Raw genomic sequence first — 25510 nt, 5'->3', positions numbered from 1 at the left:
AAGTCAGCATTCTAGTCCATTTCCAGTTCCTGGAAATGACTCCTGTATTGACTTAGGACTGAGCCCAGATGGACCTCCATCTCCCACTGCATTCTTGGGCCTATTGTTGCATGAGTTTGTTTAAATAGGAAGTTATTAGTGCTTTCTTGAGTATAAAAGGGAATTACCAGTTCCTGAGTCTCCACATCTCTTTAGACTCTTTAGTGCTCTAACCACCCACATGTAGAAATTAAAGAGGAAAAGACCAAGGGCTCATAAGTAACTTTAGGTAGGTTTCTTTGTTGTTTACTGTGCTTAATTTCACATTTGCAGTGACCAGTATCTCATTTGGTTCCTTAACTACTCTTCTGAACTTGGGAAGGTCTGATTGCCTACCTACAAACAGGCCGTTGGCCACAAAAGTGTTGTGTTTAGGGTGCAGCACCCATATTCTTTATGCTTTGAGAGGGGTCTTTTATGCACTGATGATTACAGCATCTTAGGGGGGAGTATAGGATTGGTCATGGGGATTATCTTTTGTATTGTTTTCCTACTTTTTCTTGGAGCCTGATTTTTTTTTTTTTTTTTAGAGATAGCATATTTGGAAGAAAAAGGGTAAAAATAGTAATAAGGCAGGGTCCCCTATGATTTTATATTCATAGAATATAGAAAACTGATATTTTTTTTCTTATGTATTTAGAAAAACACTTTGTCGGAGAAGGAAAATATAGATCCTGTTAGCAGGTAAGTGGAGAAACAACAGTAGTGTTGTTTTTTGTGGCCTCAAGTTCTAACTATGGAGGAAGGAGGGAAGGAGAGCAGAGAGGTGAATGTAGCTTATAATAACGAGGTTCTATAGACTTTCTCTGTAGTTGCCAGAAAAAAAGTTTCTTTACCTTTTTTTTTTCTAACATCTTTATTGGAGTATAATTGCTTTACAATGTTGTGTTAGTTTCTGCTAGTTTCTGCTTTATAACAAAGTGAATCAGCTATACATATCATATATCCCCATATCTCCTCCCCTCTTGCATCTCCCTCCCACCCTCCCTATCCCACACCCCTCTAGGTGGTCACAAAGCACCGTATCATATATCCCCATATCTCCTCCCCTCTTGCATCTCCCTCCCACCCTCCCTATCCCACACCCCTCTAGGTGGTCACAAAGCACTGAGCTGATCTCCCCATGCTATGTGGCTGCTTCCCACTAGCTATCTATTTTACATTTGGTAGTATTTATAAGTCCATTCACTCTTTCACTTTGTCCTAGCTTACCCTTCCCCCTCCCTGTGTCCTCAAGTCCATTCTCTATGTCTGCGTCTTTACTCATGTCCTGGCCCTAGGTTCATCTAACATTTTTTTTTTTTTTTTTAGATTCCATTTATATGTGTTAGCATTCGGTACTTGTTTTTCTCTTTCTGACTTACTTCACTCTGTATGACACACTCTATGTCCATCCACCTCACTACAAATAACTCAGTTCTTTACCTTTTAGTTTCTGTTGAAAGTATGCCCCTTCATAGAATTACTCTTACTCTAAAATACTTCCATCTTATATAATACATGAAATAGAAATTAAAATAGTCTTGTTCCTCCTTCTATCTAAAGATAAGGCTTCGCTTTTTTCCTTATTGGTAATTTAAATAAATATTAAAATGTTATTTCTAAAAGTCTGAACAGTTCATCATTAGAAATCTATAATTCACCCCAATTTAAATTTTTAAATTGATTTTTAGGCTATTGTGCCAAACTCCTTGACCTCAGAAATCCACATCTCCACATAACCACATTTTTGTTCACAGAATGTTGCCGAAAAACAATCATGCCATGACTTTATAGGGATTATCTTCTAATTCATGGAATAAAAGATATTAGAACTTGTACCAAATTGGTCTCTTTTTGTATTCTTTTTGAAAATAGTTATTTTATTCATTTTGTGGGTCAGTTTAGTTACATATACTCACACGTCTTGTTTCACACATCTGTAAGACATTGTATTTTAATACATAAACCTTTCGTTCCTTAGCTTGGTCCAGACAAGTCCTATCCTCATCAAATTCATTCTCATTTTCAGAACTGTTGAGAACAGAGTCACTTGGACTCTCCTCTGTGGATGTCCTTAGAGCTGCACAGATCATGCATTTCCTACTCACTGGTTGAGACCTCCTAGTTGCTGCCTCACATGCCTTTCATCTCAGATGGAACTTGCCTGCCGGATTTTCTCTCGCACCTTCTTCTCATGGACTTCCATATTTACCTGCTTCAGTATCTTGCTGCTGCTCACTTAGGCTTGAAGTCTCAGCACCCAGTGCAGTGTCTGCCCCTGTACTGTCTTGTTTCCATGCTTAGTTCCGTTCACACAGTCACAGTCCCAGCAGGCCCCCAGTCCTTGGCTCTCAGCCCTATCTTTGCAGGGAATGTTAACACTAAGAAACTTGAGTCAGACTCCCTGTTCCCCAGATAGCAGACTCAGACCCCTTAGTTTGAGCATTTAGGGTCTCTTGCCATCAGGTTCCAACTTGCCTTCCACACTGCATCCTCTACTCTTTCCTTTCCTGTAAAACTATGTGGAAGCTGTGCCTTCTGGATTAGGTATGTTAAAAGGAATTCTTTTCCATTGCTGTATGCAAAATAACAGGGGCAGGATGCTATACTCGTAGGAATTTGGGCACCAAATTGAGCTACTCTGTCTTATTTGGCAAAGCACATCCAGTTGGGGAGATGGGGGCTGTGTTTTAAAAGGAGCATGCTTTAAAGCATTATTAATTGTTAAAATAAAACAGAACAAAACAAAGAAGAACCCTGTCTATGACAGTAGACTGTTTCCACCTGCACATGGCTGAAGTACCATTTGGAGAGACACAGGGAGAGAGAAACGGGGGTGGGGTTAGGGTGTGCAGCTTGACATTAACAAGAGAGGAGGCAGACAGTTGGTGGTTGTTATACTTTCTGTGTTCTTTATATCCTTGATCATCAAGTTGCAACCTCCCCCTCATCCAGTTCCTTTAAAAAATGTGATACTTAGTGAATTTTCTTCCTATGCCTCTGCCAAGACATTACTGAAGCTTTTCTTTTCTCCATAGTCAGCAACAAAAGGCACAGAATCGTGTCTTTGAGGGCTATAGTTATGACTACTATTACTATCCAATAACCAAGAATTGGGTTTTCACATTCTGAAAATAAGAATATGAATATAAATGTCTTTTGATTAATATATCAGCCCTACAGATGTCTTTATTTGTTCTATCCAAGCATTTCTTTAATAGTTCTATTAAAAAAATAGGATTTTCTTTTTATTTTGAAAAATTAAATGGTGTTTTAATAGTGTTAGAGGTATCTAGTGTATCCCACTTTATTACAATTAACTTTTTTTTTAACATCTTTATTGGAGTATAATTGCTTTACAACGTTGTGTTAGTTTCTGCTGTTTAACAAGGTGAATCAGCTATACATATACATATACATATACCCCACATCCCCTCCCTCTTGCGTCTCCCTCCCACCCTCCTTATCCCACCCCTCTAGGTGGTCACAAAGCACCAAGCTGATCTCCCTGTGCTGCATCCCACTAGCTATCTGTTTTACATTTGGTAGTGTATATATGCATGCCACTCTCTCACTTTGTTACAATTAACTTTTTAATCTGCCCTGTTCCAGAGAGCAGTGGAAAGAGAATATTTTTCAAACTGTTCAAAGAATAGATATGAAAGGAATAACAAAATTTAAATATTTTAATATGTGTATGTTTACATCAAAAAGACATTTTTCTAAATTCATTACAGTATTTTAGATGTAATTCTTTGAGCAGTCAGATCTTTTAAAATGTTTGAGAAACAATAGAAAAGTCACATTTTAAGTATAATCTATTTAAAATACATGTTATTCTTCCTTATATTTGAACAGTCTGTTCAAAACAATCCATTCATATGGGATTTTGCTTGTACAGATCTGAGTGGGAATCAGTAGTTTCTTTGTTTGTCACTATGGAAACAAGTCAGCCTATCCTGAATGGTGGTTAGATCACGCAGAGTGATGCTCATGTTTCAGTGTAACTTCATCATGGAGCAGGCTGGCGCTGACATCTTGCCTCCAGCTCTTCCCTCCTGGAAGCCCAGAGCTATGCAGGATCCACCCCGGAGGCTTTCTGCTGTGCCATTCCTCAGCTCCTTTTTCCAGGGCCGACGACACTCTGCCTCCGACCCCATCGTGCGACTGCAGCAGGGGCGGCGCAGCTCCACTGCCAAGATGCTCTCGTCATCCTCTCTCCAGGTGATGGTGGCCATGTCCTCCGTCAGCTGTGCTGAGAGAAACCCAACTTGCCCCGAGAGAAAAAGTAAAGCTTTTCTTCTTAAAGATTGCCACAGCTTTGAGTTTAAATATAAGAACTGTGAAGAGGTTATACTGTGTTGATACTTTTTAAATTTTTGACAATTAATCCTGCATTATACTTTTTATTGTCTGTTATGCTAAGAGATTCAGTAGACATGTAATAGGAGATAAAAATGATTGAATGTTTTATGTTTTTTCATTAAAAATGTAGTTTTTGCACAAAACTCATTCTGTTGTAGAAGATCTGCTTTTACAGTTTCTTCCTTTTCATTACCAATATGACATGTGGAGATTATTGTGTGCAAAAGCCTTTTCTGTAGTAAAGGATAGTAGTGTACTTACACGAAAGGGAAACAGTTTTATTCCTGACAAAGTGAAGGGGATTTAGCACCAGCTTGTCATCTACAATCCTGAGAGAAAATGGAAGCTGTTTCCCATGTTACTATTCTGTTCGGAGAGTAGGATTTTGAATCGTCCCTTTGAATGTTCTAGGAACTTCAGGACGTCCAACACCAAAGTATACAAAAGTTGGAGAGCGTTTACGGCATGTCATTCCTGGACATATGGCCTGTTCCATGGCATGTGGTGGCAAAGCTTGCAAGTATGAAAATGCAGCCCGCTGGAGTGAACAGGAGCAAGCTATTAAGGGGGTCTACTCGTCCTGGTAAGTGATTCTGTCTGTCTTTGGTAGCTCCCACCTACTGCTAAGTGGGAAAACGGAATGGGCATGTAGGAGATGACCAGGAGGCAGTGGGCTGTAGAAGAAGGAATGTGGGGTTCTGAAATCAGAGGACCTCACCTCCATCCCTGGCTTTGCCACTTGACAAGCTGTGTGATCTTGGTCTACTCACACAGGCAGTCGGAGCCACAGTTTCCTGATCTGTAAAATGGAAATAATGAAACCAACCCTATAGGTTTATTTTAATTGAATGGAATGCTGTATGTAAAGTATCTTAAAGAAATGGTAACTAGATAGCTCTTAAATTTCAGAAATTGCTAAGAATAATTTAAATGTTCAACTATAAATTTGAGAAATTATGAGGTACATAGGTAGTTTTTCGGTTTCATACAGGTAAGCTTTAGCCTCGTTTTTATTTTGTTCCTGTATTCTGTATAAAAGGATACATTTTCATACAAATACATACACTTCCAGTCTGCCTCAGTAGAAGGTGGTACGAGTTGTCAGTTCAGTAGACGATATAAGATGCTTACTTTGTTTATGGTATGTAAGTGTAATTCATTCATTATTGAATCATACTGCTTTTACTATTAATAGTAAACTGTCGAGTATACCTTTTTTGATGTAGTGATATCTCTAAAATATTCTGATATTCAAAACCAAATCACATTTGGAATGCACTAAGAGGAATTCACTATTCAAAGAACTCTGCTTGTGAATCATTTTATAGAGCAAGAATTCATTTACAAATTAGATATTTGTCAGCCAGCTTACTAACTTGCAACCCTGTACTTTTTCATATTGGATTTTCTGGATACATGTGTAGTACTATAGTCTGGGGTCCACTGTCACTGTTGTTCTCCACAGATCATGTTCTAGTTTATCACTATCTTTCTTGAAGAATGTTGTGAAAAAGCAAACACTATTCCTGAGGTGTCGTCAGACAAGTAAATTTCTAATAATGCAGCTTAAGGTCACATTCATATTTTTGGTTTATTGTTGACTAAACTATCTGAACTTTTTTCGCCTCTGCTGCTTTCATGTTACATCTCTCTCAATCCTACACTAAGTGCTATTAAATTTGGGGGGGTCCCAAACCTTTGGGGGTCCCTGTTAAACAGTTTTAGACATTGCCCCAGGCATGAGGGATAGTATCTTTCTGAATCCTGACCTGTTCATCTAATGTCTCTGTTACTCCTCTCAGGTTCTTACGACCCACAACTTGCAATAGTCTACCTTATGTATCTTTCACCAGGCCACTGGTGAGAAATGCAATCAGAACAGAGTGAAGCCAGAGCCCTAGTGAGAGTGATAGCCATTTACTGGGTCTCTATCCATTTGTACACTCAGTAAACATCCATTTGGTTAAAAGCCAGGCACGGTGCTGAACACTCTCAAATTATTATCTTCATAAAACTCTTTAAGTAGGCATCATTAATGTCATTTTCTTGGTGAAGGAATTGAAGTCCAGAGAGACTAAGTAATTTGCTACACAGCTAGAAAGTAGAAAAGCCAACATTTGAAACCAGGTCCGACTGACTCCAAAGCCATATTTTTTGCAAAATTACAATAACTCAGCATTTATTCATAACCACATGATAGGATTTGTGCTAAAGTCTTTACATTCACATCATATTGAATTCTCACACCAACCTGTGAGGCAGGCATTATCCCCACTCAATACATTAGGTAACTGAGGTACAGATAGCTATGTAACTAAAACTGCCTCCCAGCTGGCCCTCCTCATTTAGTCAGTAATCTTTGGATAACTAATCCAGGATGTCCTTTGCTGCCAGCTGAGGTTTCTCCATCATTCCGTCATGTCCACTATAATCTCATGAAAGTCCTTGAAAGTACTTTGCTGGAGTCCATAAATACTTAATGTCCTGGAATTTTTTCCAGGGATTTAAGAAACTAGGGTTTCTTAGAGCCCTAATCATAATACAGAATTGAAGCCGGATTTGTATAAGGAGATTCTTACCTTATAGCATTGTTGAAATCATAGAAAAAGTAAGGGCTTGAAATCTTGCTTTCTCAGTTTTGTGCATATCACCAGTCCCTCCTCCCATCTGTAGGGTCACTGATAATATCCTGGCCATGGCACGCCCGTCCACTGAACTCCTCGAGAAGTACTGCATCATCGAGCAGTTCCGAAGGTAAACGTTGCGTGTTTACACACTTTAACAAGCCAGCTTGTGTTTCTCTTCTATTGCTTTTGACTTCAAATGGAAAAGTGCTTTCATTTTACCAACAGGAGTGTGAAGAACTTATTTCAAATAAGACAATTAGGGTTTTGAAAGTAGTTAATAATGTTTATTAATGCCAAAGATGGTTAATTTTTTTAACACTACCTCCCAATATGACTAATTTTTTTTTTCTTTTTCCTTTAAGCCATGGCATAAAAAGTATCATCAACCTGCAGCGTCCTGGTGAGCATGCCAGCTGTGGGAACCCTCTGGAACAAGAAAGTGGCTTCACATACCTTCCTGAAGCTTTCATGGAGGCTGGCAGTAAGTCCTTCCATCCTCTTCTCCATGAGTTACCAAGGACAGAACTCAGAGACTTTTTGTCTATTCAGCTCTTAGGTTAAAAAGGTGATGGAAATAAACAGTTACTGCATAGTAGTGTAGTAGGGCTTCTAAAAAGTGAAGATGAGCTAACTTTGACTTTAAATAATGCTATCATTCTTCTGTGGTATTGCTGTTGAAAGTATAAGATTTCTTTTTGCCGGTGAGAGGGGACTTGAGAGGAGACCCTGTAGAAATAATGCCTGTATAATTAATATAAACAGTATCCAGACCTGTCATCTCATTTAATGCTTAAAGCAGTCACATAATATAGTTGTTCTGCTTCACACATGAGGTCACACAGGCTGAGGAAGTTCTGACTTGCCCAAGATCACACAGCTTAAACATGGCAGCGGGATTGGAACCCAGGACTCATTCATGCTTTTACCTACTGCATAGCTCTGCCCCTGGGTAGGATGCAGGGATTCTGTATGTGACAATCTACAACTTGTTTTTAAGAAGTTTATGTTAGCTTTTTTATCCCACTAGTTAGAAAATCTATATGTACTACCTTATGCCATTTATCAGTCAGTTAGACATGTTTCCATGCTAAACAAGGTTGCATGCTTTCCCTCCATGGTTGAGTAATTTTGGCACAGATCACTGACTTTAATTTGCAATCCTGCTTTTCCTTAATTCTTTCTGACTGAGTTTCAGCAGGAAATGTGTTAAGTAATATAGAATGTTCTTTTTAAGAAATGTTAACAGTAAATTTACTGGAAATGTAAAAAGCCTATTATTTTAGGTCTACTCATCCAGTGAGACCTGTATGCCTTACAGCTTTATACTTTTCATGAATTCACTCACTTTTTTCAAATGTCTTTACAAGTATTTTTCCTGTATGTTGATTTTCTTCTTGTTCTCTTTCTCATTGTCCAGTTTACTTCTACAATTTTGGATGGAAGGATTATGGTGTAGCATCCCTTACCACTATCTTAGATATGGTGAAGGTGATGACATTTGCCTTACAAGAAGGAAAAGTAGCTATCCATTGTCATGCAGGGCTTGGTCGAACAGGTAAATTCTAGGAGGTGGTTTTATTGTCCTTCTACATGTTTAAACATATAAGGAATATTTCCTAATTCTAGAGGATAGTTTTCAGATTGCTGTCAAAGTTTTAAGTCAAATGGAACAAGTCAGTAAAAGATACTTGAAATATCTTAGATAGCTTCAGTGACCATATATTCATAAGAGTATTTTTGAATGATTTAGTGCTAAAACCTCATCATATTGAGTAATAAATAGGTGGATTTCCAAAGCTAGCTAAATGATCTTTCTGATTTTCTTTTTTAAAGGAAAAAAATCAACATTTTGTTTTTAATATGCAGTGTCTTTTGAAAATGTAATTTTCCTTAACCAAAATAATAATGAAAATAGCAAGCATTGTTTCACCTATCTTTTTAAGTCTTTAGCAACAATGTAAGTTTTGAAGGAGGTTAATTTGCTACATCAAGTAAGTGGCAGGGCCATGATTTAAAATCCATGGCTGTAAAAATTTTGTTTATAAAGGAGAGTCTTACCTGTACCTAGAATTCTATATAAAAATCAATGATTTTACTTAAAAATGCTGCAGAATATCAGTGCAATACTGATATTGGGGCACAAAAAGGGTTGGAATTGGGCTTCCCTGGTGGCGCAGTGGTTGAGAGTCTGCCTGCCGATGCAGGGGACACGGGTTCTTGCCCCGGTCTGGGAATATCCCACATGCCGCGGAGCGGCTGGGCCCGTGAGCCATGGCCTCTGAGCCTGCGCGTCCGGAGCCTGTGCTCCATGACGGGAGAGAGGCCACAGCAATGAGAGGCCCGCGTACCGCAAAAAAAAAAAAAAAAAAGGGTTGGAATCTTCATTGTCATGTAATCTAGCCAGACACCTGAGCTCAACTCTGTCCACAGTGTACCCATATACCTACCACTGGGTCTTCCACCTTCTGGGGAGCATCTTTAGGGTAGAGACTCAGTTCTGTCCCAGACTGTCAGCTCTCATGGTTGAGCCAAAATCTCACTGTTGTAGGGATTCCACATGATAGCTCTGCAGATATTTCATACTTACCCTAAAGAACTGCCATGTCCTAGTGAGAAAGATAGGTTGGACCTTGCCGTGTACTAGGAAAACATGCATTTTTCAGAGACTCTGATTTTCATGTGTAACAAGATTCACAAACTTGGTGATTTACAGATGTCTTTTGAATTGCCTTTTACTTGATGTTAATTAACTTTTATATTTGAGTTAATTGATTATTGCCTTTTTATTATTCATTTTAATTTAGTATTAATTAACAAGAATACATAATGTTTATACTGTTAAGGCTATTTTCCTTAATATTAAGTGCTTATAGAAAAATAGTTATGGTCTAGAGGAAAATACATATTAGTTTAGGCATTAGTTTAGTCTTAAATAAGAATCATCAGGAGAAAAAAATAGATTGTGAATGTGAATAATTGCCAAAGATAAAAATACCCAAGTAGGAAAAATGCCAGTCTGGAATGTGCCACCAGTTGATGTCAAAGATGGCAGGGGTGGGAAGTTCCAAGTAGAGTGTACAGACTGATTGGATAGAAATTTTTAAGAGCTGTTCAGTGTGGAAAGCAGGATTGGCTTTCTTCCATGTTGGAGCTGGGCATTAATGACGGTAAATGGGCCAGGTCATCAGTTTATTCAGTCATCACCCTCCACACTCAGTCATCCCCCCTCACTCCACACCTACTCAACTTCACTGTGACAGTTCTTGGTGCTTGCCCTGGAGTACAGAGGTGACCAAGTGTTCTCAGTCAAGGGGAGGGTTGCCACATAGACTTAGTAAATAGATGAACACCTGTACAAAAAGTTATCATTGTACTTAAAATGTTTCTGTATTTATATGGTTTCCTAACAGATATTCAAATTTTAAATCACCTAAGAGTATAAATAAAAATATAAGCTTTTCTCATATCAATATTCTCTTCTTCACTGTTCAGGTGTTTTAATAGCATGTTACTTAGTTTTTGCAACAAGAATGACTGCTGACCAAGCAATTATATTTGTTCGGGCAAAGCGACCTAATTCCATACAAACCCGAGGACAGCTACTATGTGTAAGGGAATTTACTCAGTTTCTGATTCCTCTTCGCAATATATTCTCTTGCTGTGACCCCAAGGCACATGCTGTCACCTTAGCACAGTATCTCATTCGTCAGCGGCATCTGCTTCATGGCTATGAGGCACGACTTCTGAAACATGTACCCAAAATTATCCATCTCGTGTGCAAATTGTTGCTGGACTTAGCTGAGAACAGGCCAGTAGTGACGGAAGAAGTGGCAGAAGTACCTGGCCTCTCTGCTGAAATTGAAAAGACTGTTTCTGAGATGGTCACAATGCAGCTGGATAAAGAGTTACTGAGACATGACAGTGATGCATCGGACTCTTTCACCCCCAGTGCAGTGGTGGCAGATTTTGAGAATCAGGATGTGATTCTTTCCAGTGAGCAAGAGTTTGACCCTCTTTGGAAGAGGCGGAATGTTGAGTGCCTTCAGCCCCTGACTCGTCTGAAAAGGCAGCTCAGCTACAGTGACTCGGACTTAAAGAGAGCCGAGTCACTTCTGGAGCAAGGGAGGACTCCGTGGACAGTGCCTGCCCAGGCCTTGCTTTGCCATAACGCCAGGCAGCAGAAGCACGTAAGCCATTGTTACTCCCCACAGTCTCCACAGCTAGATTTAAATAAGGAAACGCTGGTCCGCAGTACATTTTCTTTCTGGAATCACGCTAAATTGGGAGGCCTGGAAGGACTCAAAGATGACAGGTCATCAATTTTCCATAGGACGAACATTCCAAAGGAAGTACAGCGAAGTAGAACTTTCTCTTCCGGTATTTCAGGTTCATACAACCCTGGGGGACCAGTTACACCAAATTTTGCAAATATCCCTAAGGAACTAAACTGTTCTCACCAGCAAGTGTCCCACTGTGAGTGTGAAACTCGTGGTGGTTGTAGCCCAAGCTCCGTTACGGAGGACAGTGAGACTTGCCACCACCCCGTGGACTGTGCGTCCAGTCCCAAAGCACATTTCTTGGTTGGACCTGAAACCCGGGATAGCAAATACCTGTCTGAAGTTGCTCCATACACGGCTTTACATTCTGACTTGAGTGTTGAAGCAAGGAGAATACTGGCAGCCAAAGCCCTGGCAAATTTAAATGAGATTGCAGAAAAGGAGGAAGTGAAAAAGAAGGTAGAAATGTGGCAGGTACTTGTATTTCATTTAATTATATATGAGTGGGAAATATTTGTGTAAGAGCAAAAACAATACATTTTCCCAAATTCATTTGTTACAGGAATTTGAAGACATGTTTGTATAATACGTAACTTTTGAACTTCAAGTTACTCAGCTATAATACCAGCTTACTGTCATAGAAACAGCAGACACAGGGCTGTTTTGTAGGTTCATTTCAATCTCTGTGAAGGAAAGCCCTTAGTGCTTAGCACTCAGCAGGGTGCTTGACTGAGCAAGGCAATGATATTGATTGATGTCGATAGTTTCCTTCTTTCTCACTGGGCTTGCAGGACTGATGGACAGATGAACAGACCACAGCAGACAGCTGTAGGAACTGACCCGAAGTATCTCTAACCTGAGACCTAGCAGGGAACCACTCTCTGAGAACCAGTGACAGAGATAATATAAATGAAATAGAGACAATTCTTTTCCAAAGCTCATTAACCCAACTATCAAGTAAAGCCAGAAGGACGAGTGATGGATGCTGTCTGCTCAGCATTCCCTCCTGCAGACTTCCCAGTCCACCCCAATAAGTCAGGTGTTGGATTCCAGAAGGCAAATGGGAATGGCCACAGCATACCTTTGTGCCACTGGTTTTATCAGAGATTGGGTTCTTGGGGTCTATTTCTTAGCCTTTACTTAAATTAGAATGTGAAATTTTAAATTTTAACGCCTTTTTGTGTTGTACTTTCACTAGGAAGACAGTCTTAAATTAGCCTTGCTCTCTGCCCAAAATAAGCAGCTGGTCTAGGGAAAAGGCAGGCCTTATAGACCTAGTTATCAGAAACAAGTAAACTGCCCAAATATGGGGCTGACCTGGGGAGGCCTGGCTCAGTGAAATTTTGGCTCGTTAGCCCATAACCTACCATGAATTATTTGTGTAGCTACTTTTCTATATCCTACCGTTAATCAGACAAGCTGTGTACACTTTTCAGGAGGCCAGACCTTCCAGATGCAGGGGCGGGAAGAGTAGGCGTGGAGCCTCGCCCTCACTTGCAACTGTGTGACAGGAGGAGAGCACTTCCACACACGATTTCTCCATCAGAATTGTAGTGTTTTGTTTAATGAACAGTTAAATGTATTGCTTTCTTCCAACATGAAGTATTTTCTTTATTTCCTACTCCAAACTGAACAAGCCTTCCACTCAGTGGGCAGGTCTCCTCTGCGTCGCTGTGAGCCACAGTAGCTAGTGGCAGGACCTCCGGGTTCAGGCTTGAGAGCTCACCACCCCGTCGTGGGTCAGCCCCACATGGGCCAGACTGTTTGAACACATAATATAAACGAAAGCATTTCCTAGAGGTAGATACTACCCTACCATTTGGATAGGTTTACCTTTTTTTTCCTTTCTAGATTTTATTGTGGGTCTTTCAGTAATAAAACAAATCAGTTGAATTCTGGAAAAAGTAAAATGAACATGATTTGAATAGCATAATGCAGCCTGTGCCCTTATTAGGCCCTTTCACATCTATTATTTCATGTGATTTTCACAAAAGTCCTGTGAGACAGATGATATTTTTTACAGATTCTTTGTTAATCTTTCAGTCCTTATGAATTAAGTATCACAGGTCAGGAAACTAAGGGTCACAGAGGTCAAGGGATGTGCTTGAGGAGATGTGGTCCAAAGGCAGCAGGGCCAGGATACAGTTCACGTGTTTAATACTTTCCATCATCCCTGATGTTTTTCCTAACAATGCAGGAAGATTTCAGAAAACAACAATGATGTAATGGTTGTTCTACTAAGAGGGTCTTTGAGTCATGTTGTTTCTGCCCAACATAAAAATTGAGTAAAAGCTACTCTGCTATGTACATGATCTATGGGATATGAAGGACTATCCACAACTAAAAGTTTTGGCTTATTTATGACATAATAAAGAGAAACCCAGTGCTGGAGGACCCTGGTAGCATGAGAAAAACATCACAGACTGGGATAGAGCAGATCTGGGTTGGGAATGCGCTCTCACACTTTGGGCTCCTGGGCAAGTTACTTCATCTTTCCTGAGCCCCCCAGTACATTTATCTGTAAAGGAGACCTCCTTGCTGGGTTGCTGTAAGAATCAGAGATAAGTCTTTTATCATCGTTCTTGTCATAGTCTAAGTATTCTATGAATATTGGATGGGTGAATGAATGGATGGTGGCAGTTATTCTGCTTATTACTATTGCAAACACGTATTTTATTTATTAAAAACAAATCTGAACCCTGTCAGAAATTAAAATTCTTATCCCACTTTTCCCCTGATCTCTGTGAGGTAAAGTTTTAAAATCTTAAATTATCTCCAGATATTTGGAGTATTGGCAAGACTTCCTAGTTATTTTACCCTATCAAATTTCAGAATACGGGGCTTGTTTGTTAAATCCTACATAGGATTCTAAAAAGGAATTTGAAAGAAATACATATACCACATTTACTAACTTTTTGGCACTTTTACACTTTACACTTTTTCATTTACACTTTTTCATCTACCATTCTACTTCCTTGCAGTAAATATTTGTTTTGTTCCAAGGAGCCTGAAAAGGAAGGTTCCCTCTTCTTGAACTGTTTCTGTGGTCTCTAAACAAAGTGGAGAACTCAGGTTAGCTAAGCCTTTCTTTGTACCAAGAGCTTTAACAGCCCTCTCAGTTAGCCAGTCTACCTGTGGGGTGGAGATGAACTTTACAAAGGGAAACTGAGGCTTAGAGAAAGTGCATGTCTTAGCCCAAGGTACTGGCTGGAAGTGCAGTCACTGGGAGGGGTCCCAATCCACACCCCAGAGCCTAAGAGTTTACTCTCCTGGACAGCCTAAGGATCATCAGATGTCAAACCGTGCCTACCTCCCTCTCCTCCTCTCTCCCTCACTTTGTCTCTCTCTTTCTCTTCCTCTCCCTCCTTTCCTGTCTGTCCTCTCCTCTCCTCTCTCCTTTCTTTTTCTCTTTCTTTCTTCCTTCCTTTTTAGAAAGAACTAAATTCCCGAGATGGAGCTTGGGAAAGAATATGTGGCGAAAGGGATCCTTTCATCCTGTGCAGTTTGATGTGGTCTTGGGTGGAGCAGCTGAAGGAGCCTGTGATAACCAAAGAGGACGTGGACATGTTGGTTGACAGATCTGCGGATGCCGCGGAAGCACTGTTTTTATTAGAGAAGGTAAAGTAGCTGTTGAACACTTGATGAAGTTAACTAAGGCCCTCAATACAAGTTTTACAGACTACAAAAAAACATTATAAAAAAGAGAAGGGCTTCCCTGGTGGCGCAGTGGTTGAGAGTCCGCCTGCCGATGCAGGGGACACGGGTTCGTGCCCCGGTCCGGGAAGATCCCACATGCCGCGGAGCGGCTGGGCCCGTGAGCCATGGCTGCTGAGCCTGCGCGTCTGGGCCTGTGCTCCGCAATGGGAGAGGCCACAACAGTGAGGGGCCCGCGTACCACAAAAAAAAAAAAAGAATTCACACAGAATCCCTTATTGGGGTCTAATTTAAATTTTTCCAAGGTAAGAGAAGAAATGCATCCCCAGTATAAACATTTAGAAGATACAAAAAATAAAAAGGGAAAATACCCATAACCCCAGGAGAAATACTTTAAACATTTTCAAGTCTTTTCTTTCAATCTTACTGATACATATGTTAACTTGGTAAAAATTATTTCACATACAACTTTATACTTCATTTTTGCTCAAAATTGTAACATAGGTATTTTTCCATGTTTAAGTTTTTCATTAATGTTAACTTTAATGGGTAGGTAATGCTCTAACATGGGGATATGTTATAACTAACCACTTTTTCATTTTCAAGTATTTGTTTCTACTTATTTACTGTGAGCATATAATATGAGTAACTGAGGTAGGTTGGAATATGCATTCATTTGTATTTCTTTAAAAAGAGTGTGTGTCACATATATACATTTATGTATATAATTCGTGTATGTATAAAACATAGAGGGAAAAATAAGAAACTGATAAGGGTGGTTGCCTTTAAAACAGCAGTCCCCAACCTTTTTGGCACTAGGGAGAGGTTTCATGGAAGACAGTTTTTCCATGGAGTGGGTTGGGGGGAGGATGGTTTCAGGATAATTCAAGCACGTTACATTTATTGTGCACTTTATTTCTATTATTTTTATATTGTAATATATAATGAAATAGTTATACAACTCACCATAATGCTGACAGGAGGCAGAGCTCAGGCAGTAATGCGAGTGATGGTGAGCAGCTGTAAATACAGATGAAGCTTGGCTCACTCGCCCGCTACTCACCTCCTGCCGTGCGGCCTGGTTCCTAACAGGCCATGGACTGTTACCAGTCCGTGGCCCGGGGTTTGGGGACCCCTGCTTTAGAGAATAGTAGTAGGAGACAGTGGATCTAGGAAGCAAGAGAGACTTTTCATTGTAGATTCTTTTATACAATTTAATATTTTTAACCCTGAAGAGATATTAATTTTCGTTTATAAATAGGCTTTGTTTTGTTTTAGGAAACAATATTATAATCAGCCTTGAGTAACCTACTACGCTGTGGTGTAAACACTTCTTCTACTACTACTATTACTACTTCATATAGACACACAGAGATACAGACAGGCACTTGCTCACAGTTGTGTGATGCACGTCTTTAAAGATAAGGTTTTTCCTGTATCTGCAGTCCCTTTCTTAGGCTATTTTCTGAGCATTTAAATTTTAGAGATGAAACAGGAGGGTGGATAAGGAAGGCAGTTAACTTTCATTGGGTGGCAATGGGCCAGGCCCTTGCTAGGTCATAATTTCTGTTTTCACCTTTGTTCATCTCCATAACTCAGAGAGGTAGAGGCCCCACTTTTCATAGAAGGGAATGTGAAGCAGTCTGCCCACAGTGTGCAGCATGTGTCAGAGCAGGATACAAACTCCGGCACAAAGGTCATGTGCTTTCTGTCACATTGTGCTGTTTCCTCATCATTCATTCCAACCCTCACATGCAGGGCATTTACATTATTTAGAATTTTTTACTTTTATAGGCATCACTGTAATGATAATTTGTGCTTGCAGGTTTTTCTGCATTTCAGATCATGTCCTTAGAGTAGATTTCCAGAAGTGAAATTAGTGGCTCTCGGGCGGCAACGTGTATTGAATGCGAATTGCTCCAGTGATGGAGTTTCTCCTTTGTTTCTCCAAAGTAAGCAACCCTCAGGAGTCAGGTTGGGGACACGTTCTTCAGGGACCTTCCCCCTTATGTTATGGCGTGCTCCTGGAGGGCTGTGGCTGTCTTTCTTCTTCTGTCCCTCCCCACTCAGTATTGTCTGCCCCTGGCAAGACATGATGAAGGTACTGAGCACTGAGTACCCAGCCATCTAGTCCACGTATTGCTGTGACGTGTCAGCATCTACTAGCCATACTGAAACGATTATGTCTAGAAACAACAAGAATGGATCGTCCTCAGTTCACTGCATGGAAGGCATTTGATTTTAAATTGCACTTATCTTCAGATTCAACTCTACTTTGTGTAATAACTAACCAACTTTGATATTATCTACTGAAAGCTTTTCAAGTTAACACATAACCCTAAACACTGGTAGAGCCCTTGGTAGACAGTTTAGTATTTGAGGTAATGATTACTTGGTCACAAACCAGTTCTTGGCTTAGCAGTTGTTTTAAGTTTATTTCTTGAGGCATTTTTTTTCTAACATCTTTATTGGGGTATAATTGCTTTACAATGTTGTGTTAGTTTCTGCTATATAACAAAGTGAATCAGCTATATGTATACATATATCCCCTCCCTCTTGCGTCTCCCTCCCACCCTCCGCATCCCACCCCTAACTTGTTTGATTTTGATTTCTGCAAAAACAGGGGCAGCAACAGACTATTCTTTGCGTGTTGCATTGCATAGTGAGCCTGCAGATGATTCCTGCCAACGTGGAGGAAGCCATTCTTGCACGTGCCATTAAAGCCTTCACTAAGGTGGGTGGCACTTCTCTTTCTCCCTACAGACCACACTCAGTATAATCTTTGTAAATCAGAATCCGAGGGTCACCAGCCTTCTCTAAAATAAACCTTTTGGCCATGTTTCCCTTTAATGGAAATGTGTTTGACATTTCTCGAAAATAGTTGCAAACTTTTGGCTAAAAAATATCAGTTTCCTAACAATGATATAAAAGGCTGAACTGTGGGCTTTTTGAAGGAAAACTTTGGAACAAAGAAGTTTTGTGTAGAGAGAAACAATTGAATGTTGAGAAAATATTTTAAAATCATGTTCCTAGTGGAACTCAGAGAATCTTTTCTTGTTGAGCCATTTCTACCTCAGGTCTGAACAAGAAACCATCTACTGAGAATTTAACATCCAACGTTAGCAGTTCGGTACCGTGTCTGGTTGGCAAATCCTAAGCAAAAAGTAAAATAATGTTTCCTTTCCATGCACATCCTTTTGGCCTGCAGCAGTCTTTCCTGGCTGAAAAAACACGCCAGATTTCATACCAAGAGAAAAGCTTCCCTTGGGACTTCCCTGGTGGTCCAGTGGTTAAGAATCTACCTTCCAATGCAGGGGACGCGGGTTCGATCCCTGGTCAGGGAACTAAGGTGCCACAGGGCACCTAAGCCCGCGCGCCGCAACTACTGACCCCTCACACTCTGGAGCCCGTGCACCGTAACTAGAGAGAAGCCCGCTTGCCACGACAAAAGACCCCGCATGCCACAACTAAGACCCGGTGCAGCCAAATCAATATTGAAAGAAAGAAAATGTTCCCCTCACCTCTTAAACCAATTTGTTTGGTATCTCTCATATGTGATACAAAAATATCATTAAACATAGAACCCAGTTTTTCGATGACAGCATCTGTGGCAAACATTAATGATAATAGCACTTATTATTTGTACTTATTCACCAATCTCTTTCCCCATCCACTCTTTCCAAAGTGATGTCCTTCTGGCAGGTTTCTTTGTTCCTCATCTGATGCTTTACAGCAGTAACCACTTTGCATCCTCTCAGTCTCTTCATGACTGTTTCCAGAGTCAGCGCCTCAAAACCAAAGTCATGTGATCGTTTACATCTCTGTTTATGTTTTCATAGACCCAGAGGCCACTGCTGTGTGGGGATGGTTGTGATTTGGTGTTTAACAAAGTATACAGTTCAAACTGTTGTTAATAAGTTTTTGCAGATAGGACAGACAAAATAATGATTAAGATAAAGTTAAATTTATGAATTTAACTGGAAAAAATCCTGAATACTGGTCTCTCTGAAAGAGGTAGGAATTCTTTACAACTTCTGTTGACCTTTTAGGGGGATACTAATGAAAAGTTAAATATACCAGTTGTCCCAAATCTGTCTGTAAAAATATTAGAATACCGTTCTTGGGTCTCTCCCCTTGTGCACAATCTTAGGAGCAAAGGCCCTGATAGCTTCTATTCCAGGCTAGCTCTTCAAGGAAATCTGTGTAGCATCTGCTTCCTATGTAACAAAGATCATGTTTCCTTCAGGCCAAAGCTTAGTAGTCTTGCCACAGCTCCCTCATCAAACATGGGGGATTGCCTAAGCATGGAGTTCCTCAGCTGTGATGCAGACTCCACCTGTGCTCCTCTGCATCATCCCCAGGGGGGTTGGAGGGCAAGGGAACCCATGTGATTACAGAGCGTGTGCTGCCTTCAGTCATAAAGTTGTTTGTCTCTGACCCAGCAATCTCCTGTCTTCTGCTAGCATCTATAAGGTGTGTTATCAGGGTGAAATCTCAGACTCTTCCCAGCCCTTCATAAGGGAACAGCCTTCACTCTCTCTCTCCAGGAGGGAAGGGATCACTGGCCAAGTGATCCTGATCCTTTCCTAAGGAGTCACACATTGCTTTGGTGATGGGAGTGGGGTGGAGTTGTGGTGATTGCTCTGGTTCTCTGTCCTAACATCACTCCTAACCCTGCAATACGGTGAACTTGGGTAAAAAATCCAAATATGTATATGTGGTGCCTTCCTACCAATGGGAAAGGAAATTAACTTTATGGAGGTATTTACATGTGCCAAGCATGTGTTAGAGCCTCATATTTAGTACTCAGAGAAATCCTAAGGAGATGGATCTTGTGGTCTTCATTTTACAGAAAGATTAGGTATGGCCTGAGGCTATAATTACTGACAGGTGGAAAGCTAGGCTCCCCACTCAGGTCACCTCAGTCCAACAGTTAAGCTGGTGTGCATTGTTTTAATAAGGAGACCTTTCCCTTATACCATCCATGATTAGTCTCTGCATTCAAAACCCCCATCACACTCTGTTGACTTGCTTCATGAGTACTGTACATATCCAGGCACTAGATTTAATTTTTTTAGTTTTCATTCATAAATTTGGTATTGACATGATTGGCAATTCTAATATAGTATTTTAATTAAAACTAGTGTGTGAAATGCATTGTGTGTGCTTTTTAATTGTATATAATTTTGTTTATAAGTCTTTGTTTTTTTCTCCACCCCCTTTCTTTTCTCCCAAAATAAAGACTGGTTAAAATCCTTGTTATAGTATCCTGAATATAAGTTTTCTTTGTTACCAGGTTAATTTTGATTCTGAAAATGGACCAATAGTTTACAACACCCTGAAGAAAATATTTAAGCACACACTGGAAGAAAAAAGAAAAATGACAAAAGATGGCCCTAAGCCTGCTATTTAGTGAAGCTGACTTTCCCCTCGTGAATATTTCAGACCTGAAGATCTAGATGGCATTTCTGCTCATAGCTGAACAAGCTGAAATGTGGAACTGCTTCGTCTCACAGCACTTTATTTCAGATGCTCTTGGTTTGTGCTAAGAATGCTTGTTCCTGTTTGGAGCAATTATTTATTTTAAAATATCCTTGAGTTACATTTTTGTGTTGAAAAATTGCCATAAAGTTGGTGCCACTTCTTTTATTTATTTAGCTGGATTAATATTGTTGTATTGATATTTTAAGAATGTGGTGTTTACATCCTTATTCTTTTTAACATTTTGGAAAAAGTTTTAACTCTTCTTTCCAAAACAATTATCTTATTGATGGAACTCTTCCTAGAGTTTTTACCAAATAGATAATTTTAGTAATAAAACTTCACTGTGTGTCTATTCCCCAATACACGACCTAAGGAAGTCACCAAGTGTCTTAAACGGCTTTATATTTGTTAATAAGAAGGCAATTGACTCAACATTTTTAAAGGATTTTTTAATATTTGTTTGAATTTGTTTTTTCTTTTTATAAGTGTGGCAAAGGATCTCAAATGTATTATTTTTCAGAGTGATTTAGTTTTACGTTAAAGGATTGACAGTGCAGTGTTTAGGACTTATTACTGTAGGAAGTAGACTTGCTCTTTGTCAGGCTTCCAGACAACCTCACTGACCTCTGCTGTCACAGGCGGAAGGAGCAGTTCTCAACACATCAAACCTTATTCCCACTCCCCTGGGCTGTTGCTAAGCTGAGCAGCATCTTTACAGAGAAAGTGAGATCAGTGACAGGCAGTATGGGAAGCTACAGGACTCCAGCAGAAAGAACTGTCTTACAGGGGCGGGCACCCTAGCCATAGCCTCTCCCCAGAGGCAGTTCTGTTCATGCCGATGTTGTGATAGCTTGAGCACCAGCCCACACCTCCTGAGTCTATCGTTCCATAAACCCAGATGCCTCAGGGCCCTATCTTTGGCTGCTTTACTTCTATGAGAATTAAGACTTTTAAACTGAATTTGACTCAACGTAGGTTGCATTCATTTGGATAAGAGGAAGTAATTGCTCAAACTATTTTAATTCCTTATAAACAAAACTATCAGCAATTGAAGCCATTAAATATTATTTAAATGAATATGTGGGGCACGAGAGGCCAAGCCACAGAACAGATAGTTCTTCCCAATTAAAGTGATATTAAACCAGTTTCTAACTAAAGCTACTACTTAATCTTAAAGACAGAACAAATGAAATTTATCCAACTTGTGCATTTCTGAACCAAGCTCTAGCACATCAAAAATATTTTAGTCATTATCGGTCTTACTAACTCTAGTGGCAAATGCCAAATGCCACGCTGTTTGAATTTTTTAGGAAATCAAATCCAGTGAATTTTAATGAACTGGATTGCCCATTCCTGAAATTTCTTATTTTCAAGTGCCTGATCTGGGAAAGAAGGGGAGAAAATAATTATGTTTATCCAAAGGTACATTATAAAAATATGTTTTTTACCTAAAAAGGTGTTTATCCTCATCTCAGTCTCACATGGGCAGGCACCACCCATGGCTTATTTGACAAGTGGCTTTTGGCTTGTGTGTCTGAAATGGTCGTTTCAAATTAGAGGATAGATCCTGCACAGCCGTGATGTGACCGCAGCAGTGCATGTCTAAAATCTAAGTGCACCAGCCTGAAAAAGAGAGATGATGGGAGAAATTAATTAGAAATTAATTAATTAGACTGTATACAGTTTTTGTATTAATTTGAATAAAAGTGGGGGAAAAAACCCCATAACCTTCGTCTTGTAGTTCTTCAGCTTGGTGCTCTTGAGGTCCTGATGATAAAGATGTGGCTTTGTGATTAGAGTATCCTGATGGGCAGCCTGAGTTACAGGCTGAATAGTCAGCTAGCCAGGCTCTAATCAGTCCGCATCCTGTCGTTTCAGAATGACAAAGGGATGGAGGCCGGCAGATACGAGGGTTCTAAGAGGAATGTGTGAGGAAAATCTCAAGGTCAGCAAGATTCCTGCCTTCCTGTGTTTGAACTGGTGGGGAGTTCTTTGTAGCCCGGAGGATAGAAATCTACCTACTGGAAGAAGTTACAGGGCTGCAAAATTTAGGTCAGCAGAGTGGAAAGGGCCAAAAGCGCACACATTCAGAACTTAACTACCATGGCTGAGCACATGCATTGTCTTGCTTACTTCTCTTACAAGACCAAGAGAGAAGTATTTTTCACACTTGGCTGATGAAAGAATTCCCCTCTGACTGACTTTGAACCATGCTCACCTCCCTCTTGAGGCCCTTTCAGCACTTGACTCCACGATGGCATTATAGAACATCACATTATCCATAACTGCAGCAAAAATATCCCACATTTTTTGTCCTCTGAAAAAGACTGAGCTCACTCTGTTACTGTTTTATATATATATGCACACACACACGTGTGTGTGTGTATATATATATATATATATATATATATATATAATCTCTAGCATATCACACTTTTTAGTTTTTTCCTATTTCAGAGAATTTGCTGATGCTCCTTGAGATGAAGTGCTGCTGTTTTAGAGATTGCTTCATCTATTTGCGTAACTCAGAAATGCTATGCTGATCTACTTTTTCATAGCTTCAGCCAGCTTCCCATTTCCATCTGAGAAAGAGTATGTGCTTTCATCACTCTGGATTCCATGAAAATAACCATATATCGTACTTCAATAGAGAGAAAGTATCTCTTATTTTCTCTTAAGTGGAGGACACTTACTCATATGCTTGAGTGCTATTTCTGGCTGTTCCCTAGAGGTCTAAAAAAATTTCCAGAGATGCTATGTTGTAGACAGTGCATGCCCCAAGTTCTTGATATCTGAAGGCCCCCAAATAATTTGGGTGATTGTTTAAAAGTGATAGCTTACTCATAGGATCTTTGTTGTTCAAAATTAATAAGTATTGATATATTTTTAGTGCAAGTGAACCAAGAGCCACATTCCCTTTGGTGCTTTTTATTTTTATGAATGTGGCCCAAGATTAGCACCTTACCAAAGGAGCCTTTTTCATTGTTAGGTGTTGAAAATTATTTACAGATAAAATGGCAGGAGAAAAATTCAACAAATCCTGTGACACAGTGGTGCATTATTTTTTAGTTATGCTTTTAAGCATGAGCTGATCTCTGATTAGCCCAACGCTGACAATAAAACTGATTTATAAGTAATCACAATGGAGCCATTCAATAGTGGAGCTGTGGCAAACCTTCGTTCTAAGCCATCAATTAAAATATCCAGTCACTAAAAATAATGTCCCAATAAGACTTTAATATCGTAAAACCTTTTGCACTCAAAATAGGTTTCATACATCCACTGCAATTTATATCACAATAGAAGGCTGTTACGCTCTTGCCTCCTGGCTTTTTTGATGAAAAGATGTTTTAAGAATGAAAAGTTTTAAGATTGCCTCTGGGAGGCAAATGAAAACATGTTTTAAAATTGCCTCTTTGGGAGAGAAGTTATGTTTCTAGAATACTTTCCTACTTGACCATTTGATTACAGTCTTCAAATACTCCTTGGTTTTGATTTAGTGAATTGCTTTATCATTTTCTTTCTCCTCTTAAAAATAAAACAAGACTACTCAGACGTTGAATCAGGTTGAACCATATTGAATGGCCGTTTCTGCAAGTCAAGAATTATCAAATATGGGCCGTTTCATACGGTTCAACCAAATACTAAATTTAATGTACCTGGGACTGGTAGGTGACATTTTCTGAATTATTTTAGCAAAGTTTAGATGCTCAATTATTTTCTAAGAAAATCTTGTATGCTCACATTAGAGTTCCAATACAATTGGAAGAGACTAATATGAAACTCCTATTCTTTCAGCAGTTGATTTGTGCTACTCTGTGCTTGCACTCTGCTGATGCTGGGGACACCCAGGAATCATTCCATCATTCATCCCGCCATCAGGAGCCAAGTCTAGTGCATGTCTATATCTGCCACGTCACTTGTCCATGCTATCTTCTCCTTCCATCAGCACCCTGAGTTCTGCATTGTATGCCACCTCGCTACCCCCTTCAGTCCACACTTGCACTCTTTCTATACAATGCTGGAAGACTAATTCTCAACACTTGTTATTCAGTTAATTCTGAATGTCCTTCAAAACTCAGCTCTGATCCCTTCAAACAGAATATGTTCTAATTAACTCTTTGTTGAGTGTAAAAGTTCAACTACCTGACGACCAAGGAGGTGGGGAGGTGTTATAGGCTGAATTATGTCCTAAAATTCATATGTTGAAGTCCTAATCCCCAGTACCTCAGCATGTGACTGTGTTTGGAGATAGGGCCTTTTAAGGGGTGATTAAGTTAAAAGGAGGCCCATATGTGTGGGCCCTAATCCAATCTGACTGCTGTCCTTAGAAGAAAAGATCAGGACACAGACATGCACAAAGAGAAGATATGAGGACACAGAGTATATGGCCATCTTCAAGCCAAGGAGAGGTCACTGGGGAACCCACGCTGCTAATACTTTCATCTTGAACCTCCAGCCTCCAGAATTGTGGGAAAATAAATGTCTGTTGTTTAATCCACCCATCTGTAGTATTTTGTTACAGCAGCCTGAGCTGACCGCTCAGCTGGAGCACAGGAGAAAGCAAAATCTCTGCTCCTCCTCAGTGCTTACAGTGTACCTTGTGTGTGTTTATAGTTTTACTTCAAATAACACATTGCTTGGTTAAAAACTTTATGTAAACTGAAGAATGCAGTATGCATTTTCCTGTGACTTGCTTTTTTTTTGCTCAACATGCTCATATTTATGCGTGTTGATGTGTGATCTGTGTGTTATCTGCTGAGTGGTATTTCATTGTGTCGATATACCACCATTTATCCCTATGACTTGTGATAGACACTTGGTGGTTTATATTTGTACATTAATATAAACACATGAGTGCACACACGCAAGTTTCTCTAGCCTTCTCTAACCTGTGTAGCTCAGAGTGGAATTTATGGGCTTTAAGGTATGCACATGTCCAGTTTCTTATGCAATAACAAAGCATTTCTAAAAATGTTTGTACCTGTTTACACTCCCAGCGGCCATGAATGAGAGCTCCCATTGCTCTGCATCCTTGTCAACACTTAGTACTGTCTGATGAATGCTTGACTTTTGCCAGAT

General features: G+C 39.8%; 1 protein-coding gene across 3 annotated transcripts in view; it reads left to right on the top strand.

The window, feature by feature from the left end:
* Positions 1-25159, top strand: part of PTPDC1 (protein tyrosine phosphatase domain containing 1) — a 93182-nt gene extending 68023 nt beyond the window's left edge. For 2 of the 3 annotated variants that reach the window (XM_032636014.1, XM_032636013.1), the window contains exons 3-11: positions 4798-4969; positions 7060-7140; positions 7376-7494; positions 8431-8568; positions 10506-11764; positions 14723-14908; positions 17568-17678; positions 20241-22373; positions 24227-25159. In XM_032636014.1, coding sequence (XP_032491905.1) covers positions 4798-4969; positions 7060-7140; positions 7376-7494; positions 8431-8568; positions 10506-11764; positions 14723-14908; positions 17568-17678; positions 20241-20357 — 2183 coding nt within the window. In that variant the 3' untranslated portion in view covers positions 20358-22373; positions 24227-25159. Of the gene's footprint in view, positions 1-3861; positions 4310-4797; positions 4970-7059; positions 7141-7375; positions 7495-8430; positions 8569-10505; positions 11765-14722; positions 14909-17567; positions 17679-20240; positions 22374-24226 lie in introns of those variants that run through there. The other variant, XM_032636011.1, reaches the window with a different exon arrangement.
* Positions 25160-25510: the final 351 nt, after the last annotated feature.

This window comes from Phocoena sinus, chromosome 6 (assembly GCF_008692025.1).
Source record: "Phocoena sinus isolate mPhoSin1 chromosome 6, mPhoSin1.pri, whole genome shotgun sequence".
Taxonomy (NCBI): domain Eukaryota; kingdom Metazoa; phylum Chordata; class Mammalia; order Artiodactyla; family Phocoenidae; genus Phocoena; species Phocoena sinus.
Note: the sequence above shows the minus strand (reverse complement) of the source record. Positions and strands in the feature narration are given on the sequence as shown.